At 43.8% G+C, this 19686-nt stretch overlaps 1 protein-coding gene across 1 annotated transcript; it reads right to left on the bottom strand.

The window, feature by feature from the left end:
- Nucleotides 1–5703: 5703 nt before the first annotated feature.
- znf865 (zinc finger protein 865) lies at nucleotides 5704–16018 on the bottom strand. Its single transcript, XM_031876511.1, has 3 exons — nucleotides 15478–16018; nucleotides 15004–15090; nucleotides 5704–11297 (listed from the first exon to the last, which is right to left on the bottom strand). The coding sequence occupies exon 3, from the start codon at nucleotides 10924–10926 to the stop codon at nucleotides 6880–6882; it is 4047 nt and encodes a 1348-aa protein (XP_031732371.1). The 5' UTR covers nucleotides 10927–11297; nucleotides 15004–15090; nucleotides 15478–16018; the 3' UTR covers nucleotides 5704–6879.
- Nucleotides 16019–19686: the final 3668 nt, after the last annotated feature.

Below are 19686 nucleotides of genomic sequence, written 5' to 3'. Positions count from 1 at the left end.
CAACTCCTTCGAGTTTGTTGGAGATTTAAAAAAAAACAACAACACTCACAAACTCACCCTCGGGTCCTGCTGATTGATTGATTGATCGATCGATCGATCGATCGATCGATCGGAGAGTCTTTAGTCCGGAGGTGGAAAAGCAAAAAAAATGACGACTGGAAGCAGATTGAAGCGGCGGTAGAGTCCCATGCAGAGTAGAGACAGAGGAGTAGAAACAGTAGAAAAAAATAACTTGTGATTAAATATGAGCGAGAAAATATAAGATGAAGGAAATAAAGAGAACCCCCCCCAAAAAATAATAATATCCAGTAGTATGAGAGTCAGATAGATGAGACTGATGGCTCTTATTTTCCTCCCTCTCTCTCCCTCCCTTTCTCCCCCTCGCTCTCTCTCTCCCTCTCTCTCTCTCTCTCTCACACACACCTCTCTCTATTTTCCTCGTTCTTTCTGGTTCTCTCTCTCTCCCAAGTCAGCTGGAACCAACACGGGCTGCTCGTGTGACGTCAGCGCTCACGGGGGAAAGGCGATTGGGGGCGTCGATCCTTTGCATAAAGAGGCCACGCCCCCACTGTCCTCGGTAACGCGCTCTGCGTTCACGGATGCATGGGAAAGCTGGTAAATCTGAACTTTTCCACTTGTGGACAAATGCGATACCGACTTAAATTTATTAAAAAGGGGAAACGTACAGGATTCAGAGCATTAAAGGGAAAGTTCACCATGGAATTAAAAATATACATTTCTTCATCATTTTGGAACTATGGTGGAGAGAAAAGTCGTTTACAAGTTTCTGGCAAAGTTATGATTTGCGTTTTTGTTTTTTATTATTATTGTAGTTGGTGGGTTTTAAAGTATTGATTGGGCTGGAAACTGTCACTCTGATCTGGTAACACTCGCTCACGGCCGCCGCCGCCGCTCGTTGCAGAAGCCAGACCTCCGGGTAAGGGAAACACTGTTAGCTCTATCAGCACTTTTCGCGTATTTTGCGCCGTTAGCAGCGAGACCCCGGCTCAACCACCGGCATGTTGAGAGCTACTGAGAGTCAATATAAATTATTAATATCCCAAACCCCGTCTATTGCACCTTTAAGGTATGATAATAATAATACATTTTATTTGTATAGCGCTTTAAAATGTACTTAGAGGCACTTTACATGGTAAAGACAGAAATAATAAAAGCAATAACAATATAAACAGAAGTAGGAAGACGATTAAAATCTAGGTTTGGATTATTAAAAATGGTGTTTAACTTATTATACAAGTTAGTTTGTTAGAAACTTTATTGGACACAATGTGGAAAAGTGTCTTTGGCTTCATCATCAATATAAATCACAAATAAGACAAAAGTGAGAATCAGTAAAAACATTCAACTTGGACTGATATGCGATCAAACAGCCTAAAAATTGTACATTGAGCAGAATGTTGAAGCTATTATAACGATATTTTTAATATATATATTTGATAGATTATCATTATTTAATATACTATAAAGTCTCATTTTCAGTTCACTTAATAGCAGTGTAGTGGTTAAAAAACAAAAGTGAACCCAAAATGTTTGCTGTGCTTGCCCAGTGCGCCCGTATTTATGATTCCTCCGGTTGTACATGAACGCAACACAGATTTGCATAACACACAACACCTCCCAGCGATTTCAGCCAATGGCTGACAGCGGCTGGGACTGCTGCGCACTAAGCCACGCCCACCCTGAGCTGAGCTCCTTCCTGGATGGACCGTGAACGCACCCCGCCCCTCTCTTCTTCTCTCACGCTGTCATCTTTAAACAGGGAGGCCCAAAAAACAACAGCGATGACCACTGAGTAGTAAACCCCTAAAAAAAAAAAAACAGAGTCGAGACGTCAGGATGCGGTTTGCTTCCCTCATGTTTTCCCTTCTCGGTTTCATCTGAGAAATGTGGGACATCTCTCGTTTTTTTTCCCAAAAACGTGACATGATTTGAAGAGTCAGAATAATCAACTCAAACAAAGCGTTGATGTTTGTGGGCGGATGTGACGCACAACATATCTGTAACGTTTTGTATCGAATATGTACATTTCCTATGTTGCGATTTGTCAGAAACATAAACTGATACATTTTATATATAATGTGTCTTAATACATTGAGTGGTTCACATCATTAGATTTGAAGTGGTTCGTTGTATTTAATCCCATGAACTGAACACGGTCACGTTCGTCTGTTTTTCTCCTTGTTTAAATGTCCCTATCTGCCTCTCGCGCTCGGAACACCAAAGAAGCACATGGCTTCGGCACGCGCTGACTGTTGCCTACCGGCGACCCTGCCGCGTCACGATTGGCTGAATGTAGGTCAGTCGCTGCCTCCACCGCACTCCCATTGGTCAAAATTAGGTCACAGTCTCCGCCCACAGGTTTCCCGATGCAACTGCCGCGTGACGGCCCGTCTGGAACGAGGGGCGGGAGGGGGGGGGGGATTGTGTGGATTAGTGTTTGAAAAAATAAATAAATAAATAAATAAAATCACATTTATTTGTTTCTTTATATAAAATTTAACAAAAATAAATAAAAATATATAAAAAATATATATTTAGAGTAATAAAATAAAAGTGCAAAAAACTGAACATGAAACAAATAATAAAAAATAAAAACAGGAATAAAATAAGAAATGAAAATATACCCCAAACTTAATATTTTTTATTGTAGTACTTTTTGAGCTGCATGTTTTATTTACCTGTTATAAAGCATAATGTTGTGTTAAATAGTATATATATATATATATATATATATATTTTTTTTTTTTTTTTTTTTTTTTATTTGTTTCATTTCGGTATCCTGTGTATTTGCTTGTTTGTGTGTTGCATGTTTTAACTTCCATGTTGTATCGTAAAATATCTTAATTGCCTTTTAATATTAATTATAACTTTGTCTACACTGCATGCATACAACCAATGTCAACATGTATTTCATTTTATGGTCTTTTCTCAGGATGACGTTCAGAAACTACAGCCGAAAAATCTAGTTATAATTTTTTTAATAAAGATAAAAAATACCCTTGTGGGTAACTTTAGGACAGTTACAGCACTGTTTATTAATGTGCACATTAATGTGCACCGTCCCTGCTGAATAAATAACAAAAAAACATCTTGGTGTGGTTTCATTGGTGTTCTTTGGTTGTGCACAGAGGTATTTACATAATGGCCATGTTTGGTCTCGTTAATCAAGTCCTGTCATGTGTATTTTGTGCAGATCAGAGTGAAAGCTGCAATGGCAAATCCATAACTTCAATAACAGCCCAATAATAACCGCCTACAACAGAAATAAAGGCATAAATCACCCTTGAACATGCCACATCATGCGTTTCCTGTTGATACTAATTTGACTGATTCATAAATCAGACGTAGCAGCTGCACTGTGGGAACAACAGTTCTTGGAAAGGACCTGAAAAAGCCTGCAAGTCCTATCTGGTGACAGAGCGCCATCAAATATACGTGACAGGAATGTGCTAGTAGTAAGAGTCCAAAATTATCCATGTGTGTGTGTGAGTGTGTACGCTGGCATGCATTAGTGAAAGTGAGGAACAACAGCTTGACTCCACTAATGTGTGATCTGAGTTTCACGAGCCATTTCCAATTCACATTATTTGCCCCCTCGTTCCTCCAGCCATCAGTTTAAAGTGTTTAAATGGCGCCATCTAGCGGCCGTTTGACAGTAATGCACCGACACATTACATCACCAGCAGTGGAAGGTGACCGAGTACTTCTACAACATTGTTGAGAGTTCAATAACAAGAAATCAAATAGCAAACTTTCATCCTAAAAACTGTACATTTAGACTTGTTTAAGCTATTATGACAATATTTTTCACTATAATAGTTAGTAATAATAGTTTAAGATTACATTTTTCATATTGATTTTGACTGTAATAAAGTGGAGGAGGCATTGCTTTGTGTGCTGTGTTAACTGTATTTAAAAAGCCTCTTGGATCAGATTAAAGTGCATCGTCTCAAAGCTGAAAGGAGAGAAGTCTTTTGAGAGGCCTGAGGTTCTCACAGGACAAACATCATCTCATAGAATATGATGCATCGCTGTAGCTTAAACGAGCCAACAGTATACAAAGGAGTTAACATTAAACATACACATTAATGCAGAAGTAATATTAAGCATGAATCATCATTTTACTGCACAATAAGTACTTTAAGTATTTTTCTTGCATCTGTAAGTAAAAGGGTTTTGAATGCAGGACTTCTACTTGTAATAAGAGTATTTTCACAGTATTTTACTTCAGATAAAGGATAATGAATGATAGCTTTTACAACTAGAGCATCCTCTTCTCCACATAGTGTTTCATGAGACACGTGTCTCCTCAGGCTGATGCTCATGAAGGCATTAATGGCTCACCTGACCGCTCCAGGTGCACAACACCTGAGCTCTGATCACAGATGTATCTGGAGCTGCAGCTCTGTGAGGGAGGGAGGGAGGGAGGGAGGAAAGGAGGGAGGGAGGAGGGACAGGCAGTGTGTCAGAGAGGGAAACCACTTCAGCATCCCTGCAGGAGGAAAAGAGTGGATAAAAATACACACGGTGTATTAATGATCAGAAACGAGCTGCTGTGTTCGTGTCGTTCTGAGAGTTCTACTGGAGGAGCTGGTGGTGCTGGATCCTCACGGGGTTCAAAGGTTATTAATAAAAAGGAGCAATAGTTTAATGTTCCTCAGATCCATACACATACTGAACCAAACTATTATAATCCATGTTTTCTACCGTCATAACAGAAACCATCGTAAACCAAAAGCCCCGTCCAAGTAAAATTTTCTTAAAACTTCATCATTACACCTCGACAGCTTTTAAACTTCTAAATATTCAAAAGTGTTCTTGTCCGTCTGAAACTCAAACTGTTTTAATCAACTTAATTACAACTCAATGAAATAAATGTCATCAATAGTTTGGATTCAGGGACTATTTCTTCAGTAGAATGAACTTGTGACGGTACCCTGAACATCTGGGACAATGTTTGTTTTTTATTTCACCAGAAGTGAAACCTCATTGACGTGTTGGGCTGAAACAGACACAAAATAAAACCACATCTGCGTGGTGAGATACAACCAGTGGCAAGTAAAGAAACATTATTTTAGTGGTTTGGTTTTTAAACTCACTGCTGTGGTTCAGCCTCGAGAAGGAAAACCACCGTTCGTCTTCTAAACGATCCGATTGGTGCAACGACGAACACATCTGCTACAACTCGTCCGTCTGTTTCACTAAGTGTGAGGATATGATTATAATACATGTACGTGAAGGTGAGGACGAGAAGGAATTAAAATGATCAAAATCAATTTAGGAGCAGCTTGAATTAAGGCCGACTGGCACAATATTATCTGATTTAAGAGGCTGTAAATTCTGCATATGCTTTATAATAATGTCCAATAAGTTTAAGACATATTTGGTAATAAATAGAGATAATATTTCATTGGTAGCCTTCTCATGAAAACATTTGAATCCTGTCAATAGAAAGGCGATATATATTGCGGAAAGTATTAAATTGAGCTTTTCTTTCAAGGAAATCCTATTTTCCATAAATGTAGTAATAAACTATAAAGTTTTAACTTTATAGTGTATTACACAATTCATAAAATTAAAAACCTTTTTAAACCCAAATTCAAAAGCACAAGTGTGAAATCACTTCTCTTATTTATCTAGAAAGGGAGCCTTCTGCTGTTAACATGAACTTAAACCAACAGCAGCATTTCAGATTTTTTATTTATTTATTTTTTTTTTTTTTTTTATTTGATTTGAGGGTTTTCAACAACTCACTTTTAGGCAAAGAAAAGGATAGTAATTTAGTAATAATATTACATGTTTTAGTTTTACAGGGAGGAAAAGAAAGAACACGTCTGGACAGGACCTAAGTAATGAACTATGTGTACACACTTATGTTACAGAAATTGGGCATAACTGTGGCAATGAGGGAGCAGATAAAAGGGAAACAATATCACATCGATACATATACTCGTCCCGCCGTTTTACAAAGATAGTCCCCCAACTCGTCACCTCCCACCCACACAATACCAACGATGATAAAAGAAATGATACCTGGAGTAAAAAACAGCAAATAATCAATATATAATAAAATATAATACCAATTGTACAGTACACTCCGGTTATTTCTGTTGTCCTTTTTCAAATCCTCAACACATTAACAGTTTGAGTCGTGTTTGTTTCCTCCGTCCACGCCTCGTTAAAAAAATGACAAAAGTAGTGTACATTAAAAACAAGGTCAACACTGTTCCTCCTTCTGATTGACAGATTACACCTTTTACTCTTCATGAGGATTTCTAGGTTTCTCTTAAAAAGATCTATTTATCTCGAGGGCATCTCGGTATGAAAAATAAAAAGTGAGAGATTCTCCACCGGGGTAACAAATAAACACATACAGAGCAAGAGACACGGACTACACGGTTTAACTGTGAATAATGTGGAAACAATACACCGGTACTGAAAAGGTACCTCACAACTACGGCCACCTTCCAAATCCATAATTAACACTGCTAATGGGGAAAAATAGAAGTTCCTCCACCTCAGGAAAAACGGACACAGATGAGGGTGGTTGTGATTTCTGGCCTTTTGAAGTCCGCTCTAATGAATCGACGACCGTTTGCTGCAGTAAGTTAAGGATACAGATGTGTGGGGGTGTTACGTAGTTACACTAAACCCTCCGTCCTCCCTCCTTGTTCTGTTAAAAACTTCTTGCTCGCTTCTTGGATTATTTAAAAAAAATAAAACATCAAAACAATCTAGTCTAGAAAACAGTTTTTTTTGTTGTTGTTTTTTTGTTGTTTCTACTGACTGTACTCAGTCAGAACTGTTGATCTCTCCGGCTGGACCAGAACCGGGACTGCTAGCTGGACTGGTGAATTGTCACTTTCCGCCTGGTCGAGTGGCGGGGGGGGATTTCGTCTTCATCAGCGCCCAGCTCCCCGCGGCGGTCACCCCCCGGCAGCAGAACTTGTGGCGGTCCAGGAGCCCGGGGTTCCAGAAGCGGTGTCGGCACCGGCGGCATTGGAACGCAGCTTGTTTGAGGTGCTGGCCCCTGTGTTTCAAGGCTTTGTGTAACGAGCTGGTGCGCCTCCCGCACACCTGGCAGCGCAGACGGGCGTGGCGGCCCGAGCTCCTCGGCGGGTGCCGGACGGCGTGGTGGATCAGCAGGGAGCCCTGCTTGGCGTACGTGGCGCTGGGGCAGATGGGGCAGGGGAAGCGCTTGATGGGGACGTCCATCGAGGTGAGCCCCGTGACTCTGACGGCGCCGCCGCTCCACCACTTGACCCTCATCAGGCCGCCCTTCACCCTCAGCTGGGCCAGGATCTTCTTTTTCTTGAGCTGTGCCTGCAGTCGGCCCCTCCTCTTCCTCAGGACCAGCAGCTTCTTGCGGGTGTCTTTACTCAGGGGGACACCCACCAGCTTTCCGTCTCTCATGATGCTGTGGATCAGCACGCGCCTTTTTTTTTTCCTTTGCTTTCTTGTTTGTCCATGCCGCTTTTGGTAGTTTTTTGAGCGGTAGTGAAAAGGGTGCTGCAGCTGCTGATGCGGTTGTTGTTGCGGTTGTTGTTGTTGCTGCGGTTGCTGTTGTTGATGCTGCTGCGGCCCAGAGTTCCCTTGCTGCATATGAGATGACCCGGCGTAGTTGGAGCCTGATCCAGAATCATAGAAGAGTGGCGAGTACCCGGTGGGTTGGGGCTGGTTGACGCGCTGGCCGCTGCGGTCGATGCCGTGCTGAGACAGCTTGTGGCGCACCAAGCTGTTGGAGTAGGCGAAGGCTTTACCGCACACGTCGCAGCGAAAGGACTTCTCCAGGCCGACCCCGCCACCGTGGATCGTCTGCTGGTGTGCCGTGAGGTGGAAATAGTGCCGGAATGACTTCCAGCACACGGTGCAGGTATAAAGCCTCTGAGAGGGGGTGCCGGACGTCGGAGACTTTTCTCCTTGGGAGCAGGTTGAGAAGTAGTCAGGGTTTCCCGAGGTGGCCACTTGGCTGATGGCGGCAGCAGCGGCGGCAGCAGCAGCACCTTTAACTCTCCTCCCCTGGCTGTCAATCTCACCTTTTCTGTGCAGCTTTCCGTGTCTCACCAGGCTCTGTGCGTAGGCAAACATCTTACCGCATAGATTGCATTTGTAGTTCTTCTGACCCGAGTGCACGGTCAGATGCTTGGTGAGGTGGAAAGGCTCGCGGAACATTTTGCCGCACACGTCGCAGGCGTGAGGCTTCTCCCCCGTGTGGACGCGGTTGTGGCGCCGCAGGGTCTCCGCCCGTCTGAAGCGCTTGCAACAGATCTGGCAGCTGTACGGCCTCTCCGTCCCGTCCCCTGGGGGCGCGGGGCTCCTCCGCCTCCTGACAAGGTTGCTCGGGTCCCTCTTCTCTCGGGGCTTCCTCGGCCTCCTGGGCTTCGCGTGGGGCTGGCTCGGGTGGGTCAAAGGCATGGTGGACCCGTTGAGGCCCGACGTGGATGACGGTCCACCCATGTTACCAAACCCCAACCCCCCCAGCAGGCCTCCGATGATATCCCTCCTCTCTCCTTCCCGGCCTTCTGAGTTTATATCACAGGAGGCTGCGGCGGCAGCGGCGATGGCCGACATCGCGCTGCTGGTGACCTCGTCCTCCGAATCATCCAATAGGGAGGAGAGGGGGAGGTGTGGCTGCGGTGGTGGCGGCGGCGGTTGGTGGTGGTGATGGTGATGGTGGTGTTGCTGCTGCTGCTGCTGTTGTTGCTGCTGCTGGCTCTGTGGGTGGGGGTGAAGAGTTGGAGCTAAAGGGGCCTTACGCAGAGTCTGGCTGCTCATTTCACTGGCTAGCGTACTCTCAGACGAGTACAGAGACGAAGATTGCGATCGCCTGTAGTCATCGACCCCGCTGTTGTAGGACGACTGGCTCTGGTAGCGATTTCTGGAATAATCCGGTGCATACTTGTCATTAGTCATTGCTGCCCCATCGTTTGGGACTCCCACTCTGTCCCCGCTGCTTCCCATTTTACTGCTGCTCGGGTTGGAGGACGAGCCGCTCCCTCCGCTGTTGGCCCGATTTTTTGAACTCCGGGGAGGTTTGCCGCAGGCGCCTGATGCGGCGTGGTTCAGAAGAGAGGTGCTCTCGCGGAAGCAACGCCCGCAAGCCGGGCAGCGGAAAGGCTTCTCGTCGTGAATCTTCTCGTGTCTCGTGAGAGACTCTCGCCGGTTGAAGGACTTTTGGCAGATGGTGCAGACAAAAGGCCGGTTTTCCGAGTGGGTGACGCTGTGTTGGATGAGGTGACCCCTCTTTTTAAATCTCTTCCCACACTCGCCACAGCAAAATATCCTCTCTGGACTGGGAGAGTTACAGTCCGACTTCCTGCTTTGGCTTTCTGGCGTCAAGCCGTGGCTGCGGAGATGCCGTCGAAGGCTGGAGAGGTGGGTGAAGGTTTTGCCACATTCACCACAGTGGTAAAGGGGTTCCGGTTCGGGCTGGCCGGACGAACTATTACTGTGGCTGTCCTGGGATTTGGACAACTGTTGGTTACCGTTGGCTACAAGCACAGAGGTGGAGTTGGAGGAGGGAGGGGCAGACGAAGAGGAGGAGACGGTGGAGGACGACTGCTGCGAGGACGAGGAGAGGAGCGAGGAATGCGGCGGCTCGCCACTTATCCCGACACCCCCAGATCCTCCTCCCACGAGGCCCGATGAGGAGCTCTGACTGTGCCCACTCGAGCTGCTGTTGTGGCAGTTACCAACAGTGCTGCTGCTTTGACTGCTGCTTTCCGATTTCCTCTGCGGCAAGTAGCCCGCCATCGCTTTCTTTCTCCTGCTCCCTCCGCTCGAGGCGGACGACGACGAGCTGTCCCCCGTCTTCGCGTCGTCCTTAGAGAGGGACAGGTGTAAAGGCAGTGGAAGGGGAAGGCCGGCCTCCTGCTGCATTAGTGACGCGATCTGGTTCGAGGAAAGGACCGGAATGCCTTGGAAATCAAAGCCACCCAGCGGGGCGGGCTGGGGAGCTGGGTGGAGTGGGTGCGGGTGGTGAGCGTGGCTGTGTGGATGAGATAAGGCGTGGGGGGTGAGCTGCTGCTGTTGCTGCTGAGGCGGTGGACCTGCGTGGCTGTGGCTGTGCGAGGAGTGGAGGGCCGGGGGAGGGGCCAGGGCCGAGTTTGACTCGGACCCCTGGCCCAGACCCAAGCCCAAGTGGTTGTGAGTGCCTTGCTGGACGAGGAACTGCTCGAGGCTGCTGTTGGTGGGGACGCCTGACAGGAAGTACTGGTTGGCGGCGAGCATGCAGCTGAACTGCTGGTGGAGGCTGCGGGGATCCGACTGGCCGACTAAGGGGACCGCAGTGCTGCCGGAGGGGTTGTTGGAGGCCGACGAGGGGGAGGGTGAGGAAGAGGGGGGACCGGGGGAGGGCTGGGGGACAGAGAGACCCGGATGCAGCGGCGGAGGCGGGGGTGCGGGCGTGACGACCCCGCCGATGACCCCCGCGCCGCCACCGCTGCTGCTCCCGCCAAAGTCAAACCGGCCCATCCCCGAGTGGAGCTGCTCCTGAGCCAGCGCAGCCTCGGCCGGGTGAAAGGGCCGCATGAACTGGGGGTACCCCGAGCTCCCGCTGCTACTGCTGCTCATCTTGCTGGACTTCCGGGAGCTGTGAGACGAGGACGACTGGCTCTGGTGGGAGATGGATGGGGGAGGGGCGCTCATCTTGGCGAACAACGACGACGAGTCGGCGAAGGCATTGCTCCGAGAGCTCTGGAGGGGTCCGAGGCCGAGGCCGGACAGGAGGCTCCCCGAGCCATCGACGGAGGGCTGGTGCTGCTGCTGGAGCTGCTGTTGATGCTGCAGCTGGACCTGCTGCTGGTGGCTCAGTTGTCGATCCAACCCGAGGCCTTTGAACTGGTGGGCCTGGTGTCCACTCAGCATCTCTAAGATGTCCATGGGGTACTTGCTGAACTGGAACATCTTCCAATACAGCTGGGGGCAAAGTGCCACGTGGCCACAACTGCCACGTGCACCGAGCCTGTGATTGCTGGAACCAGCGGTGACCCCTTGTCAGGGGATTTTCAGAGGTAGTGCGGACCCCAAAAGATCCAACAAACCCCTATAATCCAACAGAAGCCGATGCTTCAAGTGCTTCTGTGGGATGTTATATAAAAAAAGGTTCATAAATAGGCAAAAAACTAAATCATACTAAAAAAATTTAAAAAGAGTCTGTAGTGTTTCTTTAAAGTCTTCCATAACCGTACGCTGATTTTATTTTTGTGTCCGTTACTTCAGTGGAGCATGAACCGCTGCTTCACTGCCCGTCCGTCCCCTCATGGAGTTATTGGAACCTGAAGAATGAGAAGAGAAACAATAATGTCAGTTAGTGATTCGGCGACTTCATACGGAGCAGATAAACAAAACACTTTTTGGTACGCAGAGTTCAACAACACTGTGTTGCTCATTCCGGATGCTGAACGTCTCAAAGGGAACCGAAATAACAAGTCTGTTTACAACACATTGATTTAGCTGTAGATAAACATCTTTTAATTGTATTATTTAACGTTTGCCAGTAACTCTAATGTTCACTTCCTGTTGAGACCGTCAGGTGCTCCTGGTGCCTGTAGTTTTGACTGATGCATTACTGCATATTGCAAACTTGAAGGTTTTATTCCAAAAGGGTGGTAAGTGTTATACATCTCATTTTCAAAATAAAGTGTAACTATAGTCACTGAAATCTAAACCTTTTGGCTAAAAATACATCTCAGCGGAAGAGGAAATTGCATCCTCTTCATACTGAACATCCACTCAGAGGCCCGATGAGAGAAAATATTTTTGTGTTGAAATCTTGTAAAGCGATCGGGCCTTTTGGTTTGTTTGTTCAAACTGGTAAAATGTTATTCTTCAGCCGGATTTCTAATATCGGCCGCCTGAACCCAACGAACCAACCGCTGATGTGAACTCATAACTCCACTGTGTGCAAGGGGTTTTCTTTAGTTCTTATAAATATACAAAATACGGTGTGGTTGTACAACTGGTCTCTTTCTGTTACTGTTTTCAGAAGAGAGAGCAGCTTTAATCACATCAGTGTTAAGTTACGAGAGACAAAGCTGACAAATAATCACAGTAGGAATCAAGAAAATGTATCGGAGACAAAAAGAAGACGTGAAAAATCAACATTCATCACTGGTTTCCAATTATTAAACTGCAATTTTGTTGCAATAATTAGAAAATGTTATCGCTATACTGGTTGATGGGTACGATTCGACTGGTATTTGTATCTTCACACTATATAGACACCAGTAGAGTGGCAGACAGAGCCGACAGAGGGGAAAGGAATGAGAGCGGTGGCTCAAAATGCCACACGACTCCTGTCCAGCTCCTGCTGGACAACATGGCCGCCGGTCGCCTCCAACACACACACACAACTAAATGCCAGCTATAAAGAAGGTAGTCTGGTGGACAGCGTCTTTGTGTGCGAGAGCAAAACAGTGAATTCCTTCAGTCAAAAAAGTAATCTGATATTTAGAGATTGACTTTTTCAATTAACTTCACTGATTATGTTCCTAATTTGATCTAAAAAAAAAAAAAAAATGTTTTATATCCAATTAGGGAGAAAATGTATTCATCTAAACGTGGGTGAAGCATAGAGAAGTACAGTTTGACACGGTTAACCGAAAGAGTAATATTCTGCTAATATTACACCAAGTGAGCTTCTACGACCGCAATTTTAAGACAAAACTAGATTTAAAAACTAGCTTTATACATTTGATTCAAAGCGTCTGAATACTGTTAATTATTTTGCAAAGATGAACACACAAAGACATCATCTCTAAGATAATAAACGATGCTTCTGTCTTTCACTGTAGGCAACAACCTGCTGCTTTTTCCACCCCGATCAAAACAATAGCGACTCCAGACTGTTCCAGTGTCTGTCTAGCGTCAGTGATGCGTCTTTCTTTTTTAAAGACGGAGGTTAACTCTGACCTTCCTCTCCCCCGAGACAGAAACCAGAGAAGCCAAACATCCGTATATGTGCCGTCACATCTACGTACAGAGTGCGTATCCTGTGGAGAATACTCATATAAAGGGCATCCAAGTGTAAGGCCAAACCAACTATGTTGTCGTTTTGTAATTCAATGAAGTAAAAAAACTAAAACAACCTAAGAAACTACAAGAAAAGGATAAAAAAAAACGTCACTTTTGCAGATTTTGACATCAATTCATTTCTCAGTACGCAGCATGAGGCCGTCACACTGGTCTGGAGTTTCCTTCTTGCTCTCTGCCAGATGAACTAGTTCAGACCTGTTACACCAGGTGAGTGCAGGTAAATCAGCTGGTCGGACAGAGAACCAGCAGGACCGAGAGTCTGCAGGTTTTATTCCCGACCGATTAGTTCTCTTTGAACCAGACGAGGTCTCTCTGTGAAACGTGACCGCCCGTCCAGTGATGCACGAAGACTTCCCTCAACAGACCGACCTCGGATTTGTTCAATGGGAAAACTTTGTTGCAACATTTTAGTTGTTGACCGATTGTTTCCTCCTAACAGCGTGCGATTCTTAGCGACCGCCTTTCAAGTCTGTTTGGTGTGGTTTGGTTGGTGAAAAAAATAAAACTAAACCTTTCTACCTTCAAAAAACAAACAAATAAATGAATGTTTGACAGCGAGTAGAAATTATATTTCCATTAGGTTTTGTTATCTGATGTTGAACTGGTGTGAGAGGTATGGTACCTGTAACTAAAACCTTTGATTTACTTTTCTGACTGAAAACATTAAGAGGGAATTCATTTAAAATATTCTCTTATTGATCCTGTGACATCAAAATAAAATACAAATAGTAAATGCACCGATAGACATCTGTCCGATACCAACTATAAACAGCTGGATTGGGTATCAATGACAATGGAATTAAATTCTATGTTTATATACAATATTTACTGGAATTTTAAGATTTTAACCAATTTGTTGCCGCATTAAAAAAGGTTTACACACAAAAATGATTTAAAGATTCTGTACAAAGTTGCTGGTGTCTGATTTATTATCGTAATATAAAAATAATTAATAACAAAATATATATCCATCTTTAATGGTTCCTTTTTGTTTAACAAAGTCAGGAAAGCAATGTTTAAGTGAAGTCTGACACTGAAGAAACTTCACATCGTCTTTAACATTTATTTGTCACCAATCTGTGTCTGCTAATCTCCATCTGCTATCTCTACTACATGACAAATTTACTATCTTACAAAGTAAATCAAAAAAGAGCCAATGTAGCAGTGACGAGTGCATTTGAAGCATTACGGGTAAGACATTTAGGAAAAATGATCTTAGCATCAGTATCGGCCACCACAGCACAGCTTCCTAACAGCCGGCATTAGTTTTAAAAACACCTGCTGATAAAGCTATTTCCTCTGTGAGGAAACATGTCTAACTCGTATCCAACATACAAAAAAATGCACAACAATCACAGCATCACTGTGTACAGCAGGTTTCTCAAGTTATTACTCAATTTTCAGGTCGGCAAATATTTTGTCATGTGACGTATGACATACTGCAGGAGCTCAACATGGATTCTAGTGCAATAATAATATATTTCTAATTAATTTACTTTATTACAGTGTCACAGACATCCAAATATATCTATGTTTCATTCAACAATTACTATAACTATGTATAAGTACTTGGATCAGTACACTATTGATGCTCCTACAGTAGTGACACAATATCAGAGCAGCTTGTTTATTAAAGTCACGTGTCTTTCATTTAAAACTTAAAGAAAGTACAATGCAACTTTTCAGATTAGAGGAAAACAAATCTTTGAAAACTTTTTACACACAATCAGTGTTTGCAAAAAACAAGCCTCCACTGAGTGATCAGGTGCATGTTTATTAGCTGGATCTCCATGAAGAAAACACTTATTCTGCCGGGAGGAGCACAGGAGTGACACACCGGAGCTAATTAAACTAACTTAAACAGTTAGGTTGACACAAGGAGGAGCGTGATTGCATGTTGTTTATTTTTTTATCCCCCCCCCCCCCCCCCACACACACACATCTTACCGGCTGATCCACAGGTCTGAAGCTCCCACGCAGCTGTTCGTGGGGGTGAAACGGTCCGCGGACAACCGGTAACTTTAGGCCGACAGACTGAAACAGATGTGCCGATGAACGAGAAGGTTAAGACGTGTACAAACTCACCAGCGCCTGCTTAGCATCCATCGATCAACTCAGCTAGCGTAACGTTCAACCAACTGACAAAATGTTGCACTTCAACTGTCATGATTTGTGCCTCATTTAAATAAAAACACAGACACACAAAGAGGTTATTTTTTTTAAATTAAGCTATAATGTGTGTACTAATAATAATAATACTGATAAGCATCACTAAACTGCCCTAAAGGAAGGTATCCCGGTTGCATGGCATAACGCTAGCTAGCTTAGCTCGAGCGCTTAGCTTAGCTAGCTCGGCTAGCTAGCAAATTAGCCAACTCTAAAGGGCTTTTGTTTTTGTTGTTTTTTGTTTGTTTTCTTTACCTTGTAGCATACGACGGCTAGGTGCGCACACACAAGAACAAGCTCAGACACACGGGAGTAAAAGTGCGAAAACATCGAGCACGCAGTGTGTCAGCGGGGCCTTTTTCTTCATCCACGGAAAAACACCGTGAAGGGCCTCTGGTTCTCCATCGGGCTGCTTTTTTTTCACCCGCTAACAAAAACTAGTTCCCCCCGATATGTTCATTGTCTTTCCGCCTCTGGTGTCACTGCTCCACCGGCTCAACGCTCCGCTTCACCGAGAGAGGAAAAAAAAAAAAAAAAAAGCCGCTTCTTTTGTTTTGTTTCCGTCGTGTTTTTCCCTCTTTTCTCCTCCTCTGTGTTTTCCGCCCCGTGTCAGATTTAGGTGTCCCCCCCCTCCAGCAGCAGCACCACTCCTCCTCCTCCTCCTCCTCCTCTGTGGAGACGACGGCGGCTCCTCCGATGCTGCTGCTGCTGCTGCTGCTAGCGTTAAAATGGTAGTTCCCTGTCTGCATAATGGTTCCGGGTAGAGCCGGGAACATGTCGGTCTGTCCAGCCGCGACCACTGAAACAAAACCACCTATTGCACCTTTTTCCTGTTCGCAAAAATATGGATTCAATCCTGCATGATGCTCATGAATAAATAAACCCTGTGTGTGTGTGTGCGTGTGTGTTTTCATTCCATTCTAAAAAAAGACAACAGTGCATTCTGACACTGAAGTGTGTGTGTGCGTGTTTTCTCACCAAATGTGTGAAATGTTAATGAGTCAATTAAAGGATATCATTACGGCGCATGCTGCATAACATTACAAGGTGTGTGTGTGCGTGTGTGTGTTTGCCTACTGCCTAATTTGCATTCAATTAAAGTTATTATTACAGTCCGACTGTCGCCGGCGTGTGGGTGTGTTTTAATGTGTGCATATTGAAAAACTATTTGGGTACCAAGTAATACACCTGCTGGGTTATATTTTTATTCCGTGTTGTGGGAATATTAACACTATAGTAATAATAATAATATTCTGTATATTAAATGAATAAATAAAAGCTCAAGAGGACTAGTAAAGGGACAAATCAAACTAAATCTATTCATTGTCTGTTGAGCTCTTACATCCATAAAAGTATTGATCGTTTCTCCACTTCTTACATAAATATTTTACATTTAAAGTGTGGCATCAAACCAGTTTAAAGGGCACACGAGGTGTCAAGTAGACAGCAGTGAATTTGGGCCCGCCTTAATAACGATGGTCTCTCTCCTGGGATTCTCCTCACTTTCTTAATTTAAGGGCCCTAATGAATTTAATAATTTGGGGGGGGGGGGGAGAGGTGTTGCTCCCCTGTGCAGAGCCTGAAATTGCTCCCTTGGGTGTAGAAACACCAGAAACACAATAGTTGGCATCGACACACACACACACACACACACACACACACGCTTACTTCCCCCCCCCCACCCACTCATTGACTCCCATTGAAACCACAGTGAGGGTCCGTTGTATTCTCTGGGAAACTATATTTAATTTCATGAAAAGATGTTTGAAAATGTGTTCAAATTAGATAGAATTTGTTATGAAGAAAATACAATACAAAAAAAGAAAAACAATACATTTTGGTACCAAACAGAACAGTATTTTGTAGTTTTGGGGCAGTTTGATTGAATGAGAAGATATTAAAGCGATGAAACGATAAATCAATCAGTTGATCAGCAGATTTTGGCTAAAATGTCCCAAAAAAAAGTGTTAAAAATAGTTAATTTGTCTAATCAACACTCCCAAACCCAAAGATACAATGTCATAAACAGAAAAAAGCAGCAAATCCTCACATTTTTCAAACACTTTTCTGTCAAAAAAAAAAAGAGTCAAATTGCATCACAAAAGACACAAACAAGGTTTAGTGGGATTTTCTTTAATTGTTATTATCAATTAAACAGTATGGTTTCTACAAACGCAAGAACCGATCACCGATAACAAAAAGGGTTGCACATCTGTGAGACCTTTGTTTGGATATTCTTGGAAATAGACGTATAAGGGGATGTAATAAATAAATGTATCATACAATTTGAGGTATGCAGAGTAGCTTTGAGAATACAAATATGCCCATGCCCCCCCAGTGGTTAACACACTCATACACGCAGTTTTATCAGGGGGGGGGGGGGCAATTAACTGAAAGTGGATTACAACATCTGTATCAGACCTTTGGAGGTATGAGGAGAGATGAGACATTAAAAATACAACGGAATTTTCACATCACTTACATGTCAGCACCCCCCCCGCCCTCTCTCTTTCTCTTCTAAAAGTTTAAAGATGTTTTCATTGTAAAAACCACGGAGCCTGTCCAGTCCTGTTAGCCAAATGCAAGTCACGATACATTCTCCTCTACGACACTCTTCAGCAGCAAAAAAAACAACAAAAACACTGATGCAACTGTGAAGACGCTGTCAATACTGTGTCTACCTTTTTGTGCCTCCTTAAAGTTCTGGTTGTTCAAAATCGCCTTTTTTTGCCGATACATATTCAGCAAAGACACAAACTCGTCAACCGAGTGATTCGTGACGTCACAAACGAGCCACTCGGCTGTTTCACTTCTATTTCAATACCAACAAAAACTCGACACAATGTAACAAGCCTTCGATAATTTACACTTTCAAAAGTCCTCGCTTTGGTGAAGGTAGCTCAACAAGGAAAGCTGTGATTGATCATCGTCCTTTTTTTTCTTACATTTTTCTTCAATTAAACGATGACAGGCCTTTAAAAAAATAAATAAATAAAAAAAAAAATAATGTCATCACAAGTTGATATGAACACGTTAACGACGGGCAACTCGGGCCTTTTAAGTCGTCTTTGTGACCCGAAGTTTGGTCAAAAATGAGGTTTCAGCATTCCTAAGAAGAAGAAGAAGAAGAAGAAGACACTGAGAGACACACAAATTAAAACGGACGCATGTACATTTACACACATACGCAGCATGACATCATAAGTCAGCACTATGACATCATTGCCTTCTGACATGCGGTTTCCTCTTTTCTCTTTGATTGCATCCATCAGCTCTGTTTAGAGAATACAAATGTTTGTTTTTTCTTCTTTTCGTTTTTCGATTCCACGAGAAAGTTTGAATAGTGAAAAATTCAGGATTATACATTAAAATTCACAGAGATTTAAAAAAATAAATACATGTTTGAGTAAAATGGAAATAAATAAAATCGTGATAAGAGCGTTCATCGTCTGATCAAGTCGGGCATCTTTACATGTATGATCATAAAGCTTTACCATGAGCACATGTATCGTAGTTAAAGACTGAAAATGGCCGTCAGGAAGCTTCGCCCAGTAATCAATCACTTTCAGTCTTTATCGAGGAGAAGCTGAAAACCTCAAACAAGGCCTCACAAGCCCCTTAAATCCACATTAAGGAGAGATCCAGCCTGAAAGGCTAGAAGGTCCATCTCACAGCCAGAAAAATAATAATAGGTACAAAATATGACATCATCATGGCAGCTCCGTCTCCTAAAAATAACGTTCCCATGCAACAAAACTGTGTTGTGAATTACATTTCAAAGGAAATGTATTTTTGTCGCTGAAACATAACCAAGTAGTACTTTTGTTGAACAATCAATTTCGTAGTAATTTTAAGCCAAACCATGTTTTTTTTACTAAACCTGACCAAGTCGTTATATAGCGGTTTCGTTTTGTTTCTATTAACGTTCAACGCAGGCGGGAAGAGTGAAGCCAAAGCTTCATGATTTAAACTTGCATTCTCTCTAGTGTCCACCAGGGGGCGACTCCTCTGGTTGTATAGAAGTCTATGAGAAAATGACTCTACTTCTCTCTTGATTTATTACCTCAGTAAACATTGTAAACATGAGTTTATGGTCTCAATCTCTAGTTTCAAGTCTTCTTCAATACAGCATGATGTTCATTTAGTACATTATGGTCCATTTAGAGTCAAACAGACCATAAAGCAGGGGATGCTTTAGGGCGGGGCTACACGGTGATTGACAGGTCTCTACCAGAGACGTATCAGACGTTTCTACGTCACTCCTCCTCAGTCCAAATATGGCCACTTCCGGTCACTGGTTGCAAAAAACAAGATGGCGACGGGCAAAATGCCGAACTCTATAGCTTTAAAACATCAGTCCACAAACCAATGGGTGTGATGTCATGATGCCTTTGTCTACCCGTTATACTCAGTCTGTGGTTCACCATGTGTTTGAAACATATATTGGAGGAAATACGAGTGTAG

Source organism: Anarrhichthys ocellatus, unplaced genomic scaffold (genome assembly GCF_004355925.1).
Source record: "Anarrhichthys ocellatus isolate YVR2014 unplaced genomic scaffold, GSC_Weel_1.0 scaffold110, whole genome shotgun sequence".
In the NCBI taxonomy this organism is placed as follows: Eukaryota; Metazoa; Chordata; class Actinopteri; order Perciformes; family Anarhichadidae; genus Anarrhichthys; species Anarrhichthys ocellatus.
Note: the sequence above shows the minus strand (reverse complement) of the source record. Positions and strands in the feature narration are given on the sequence as shown.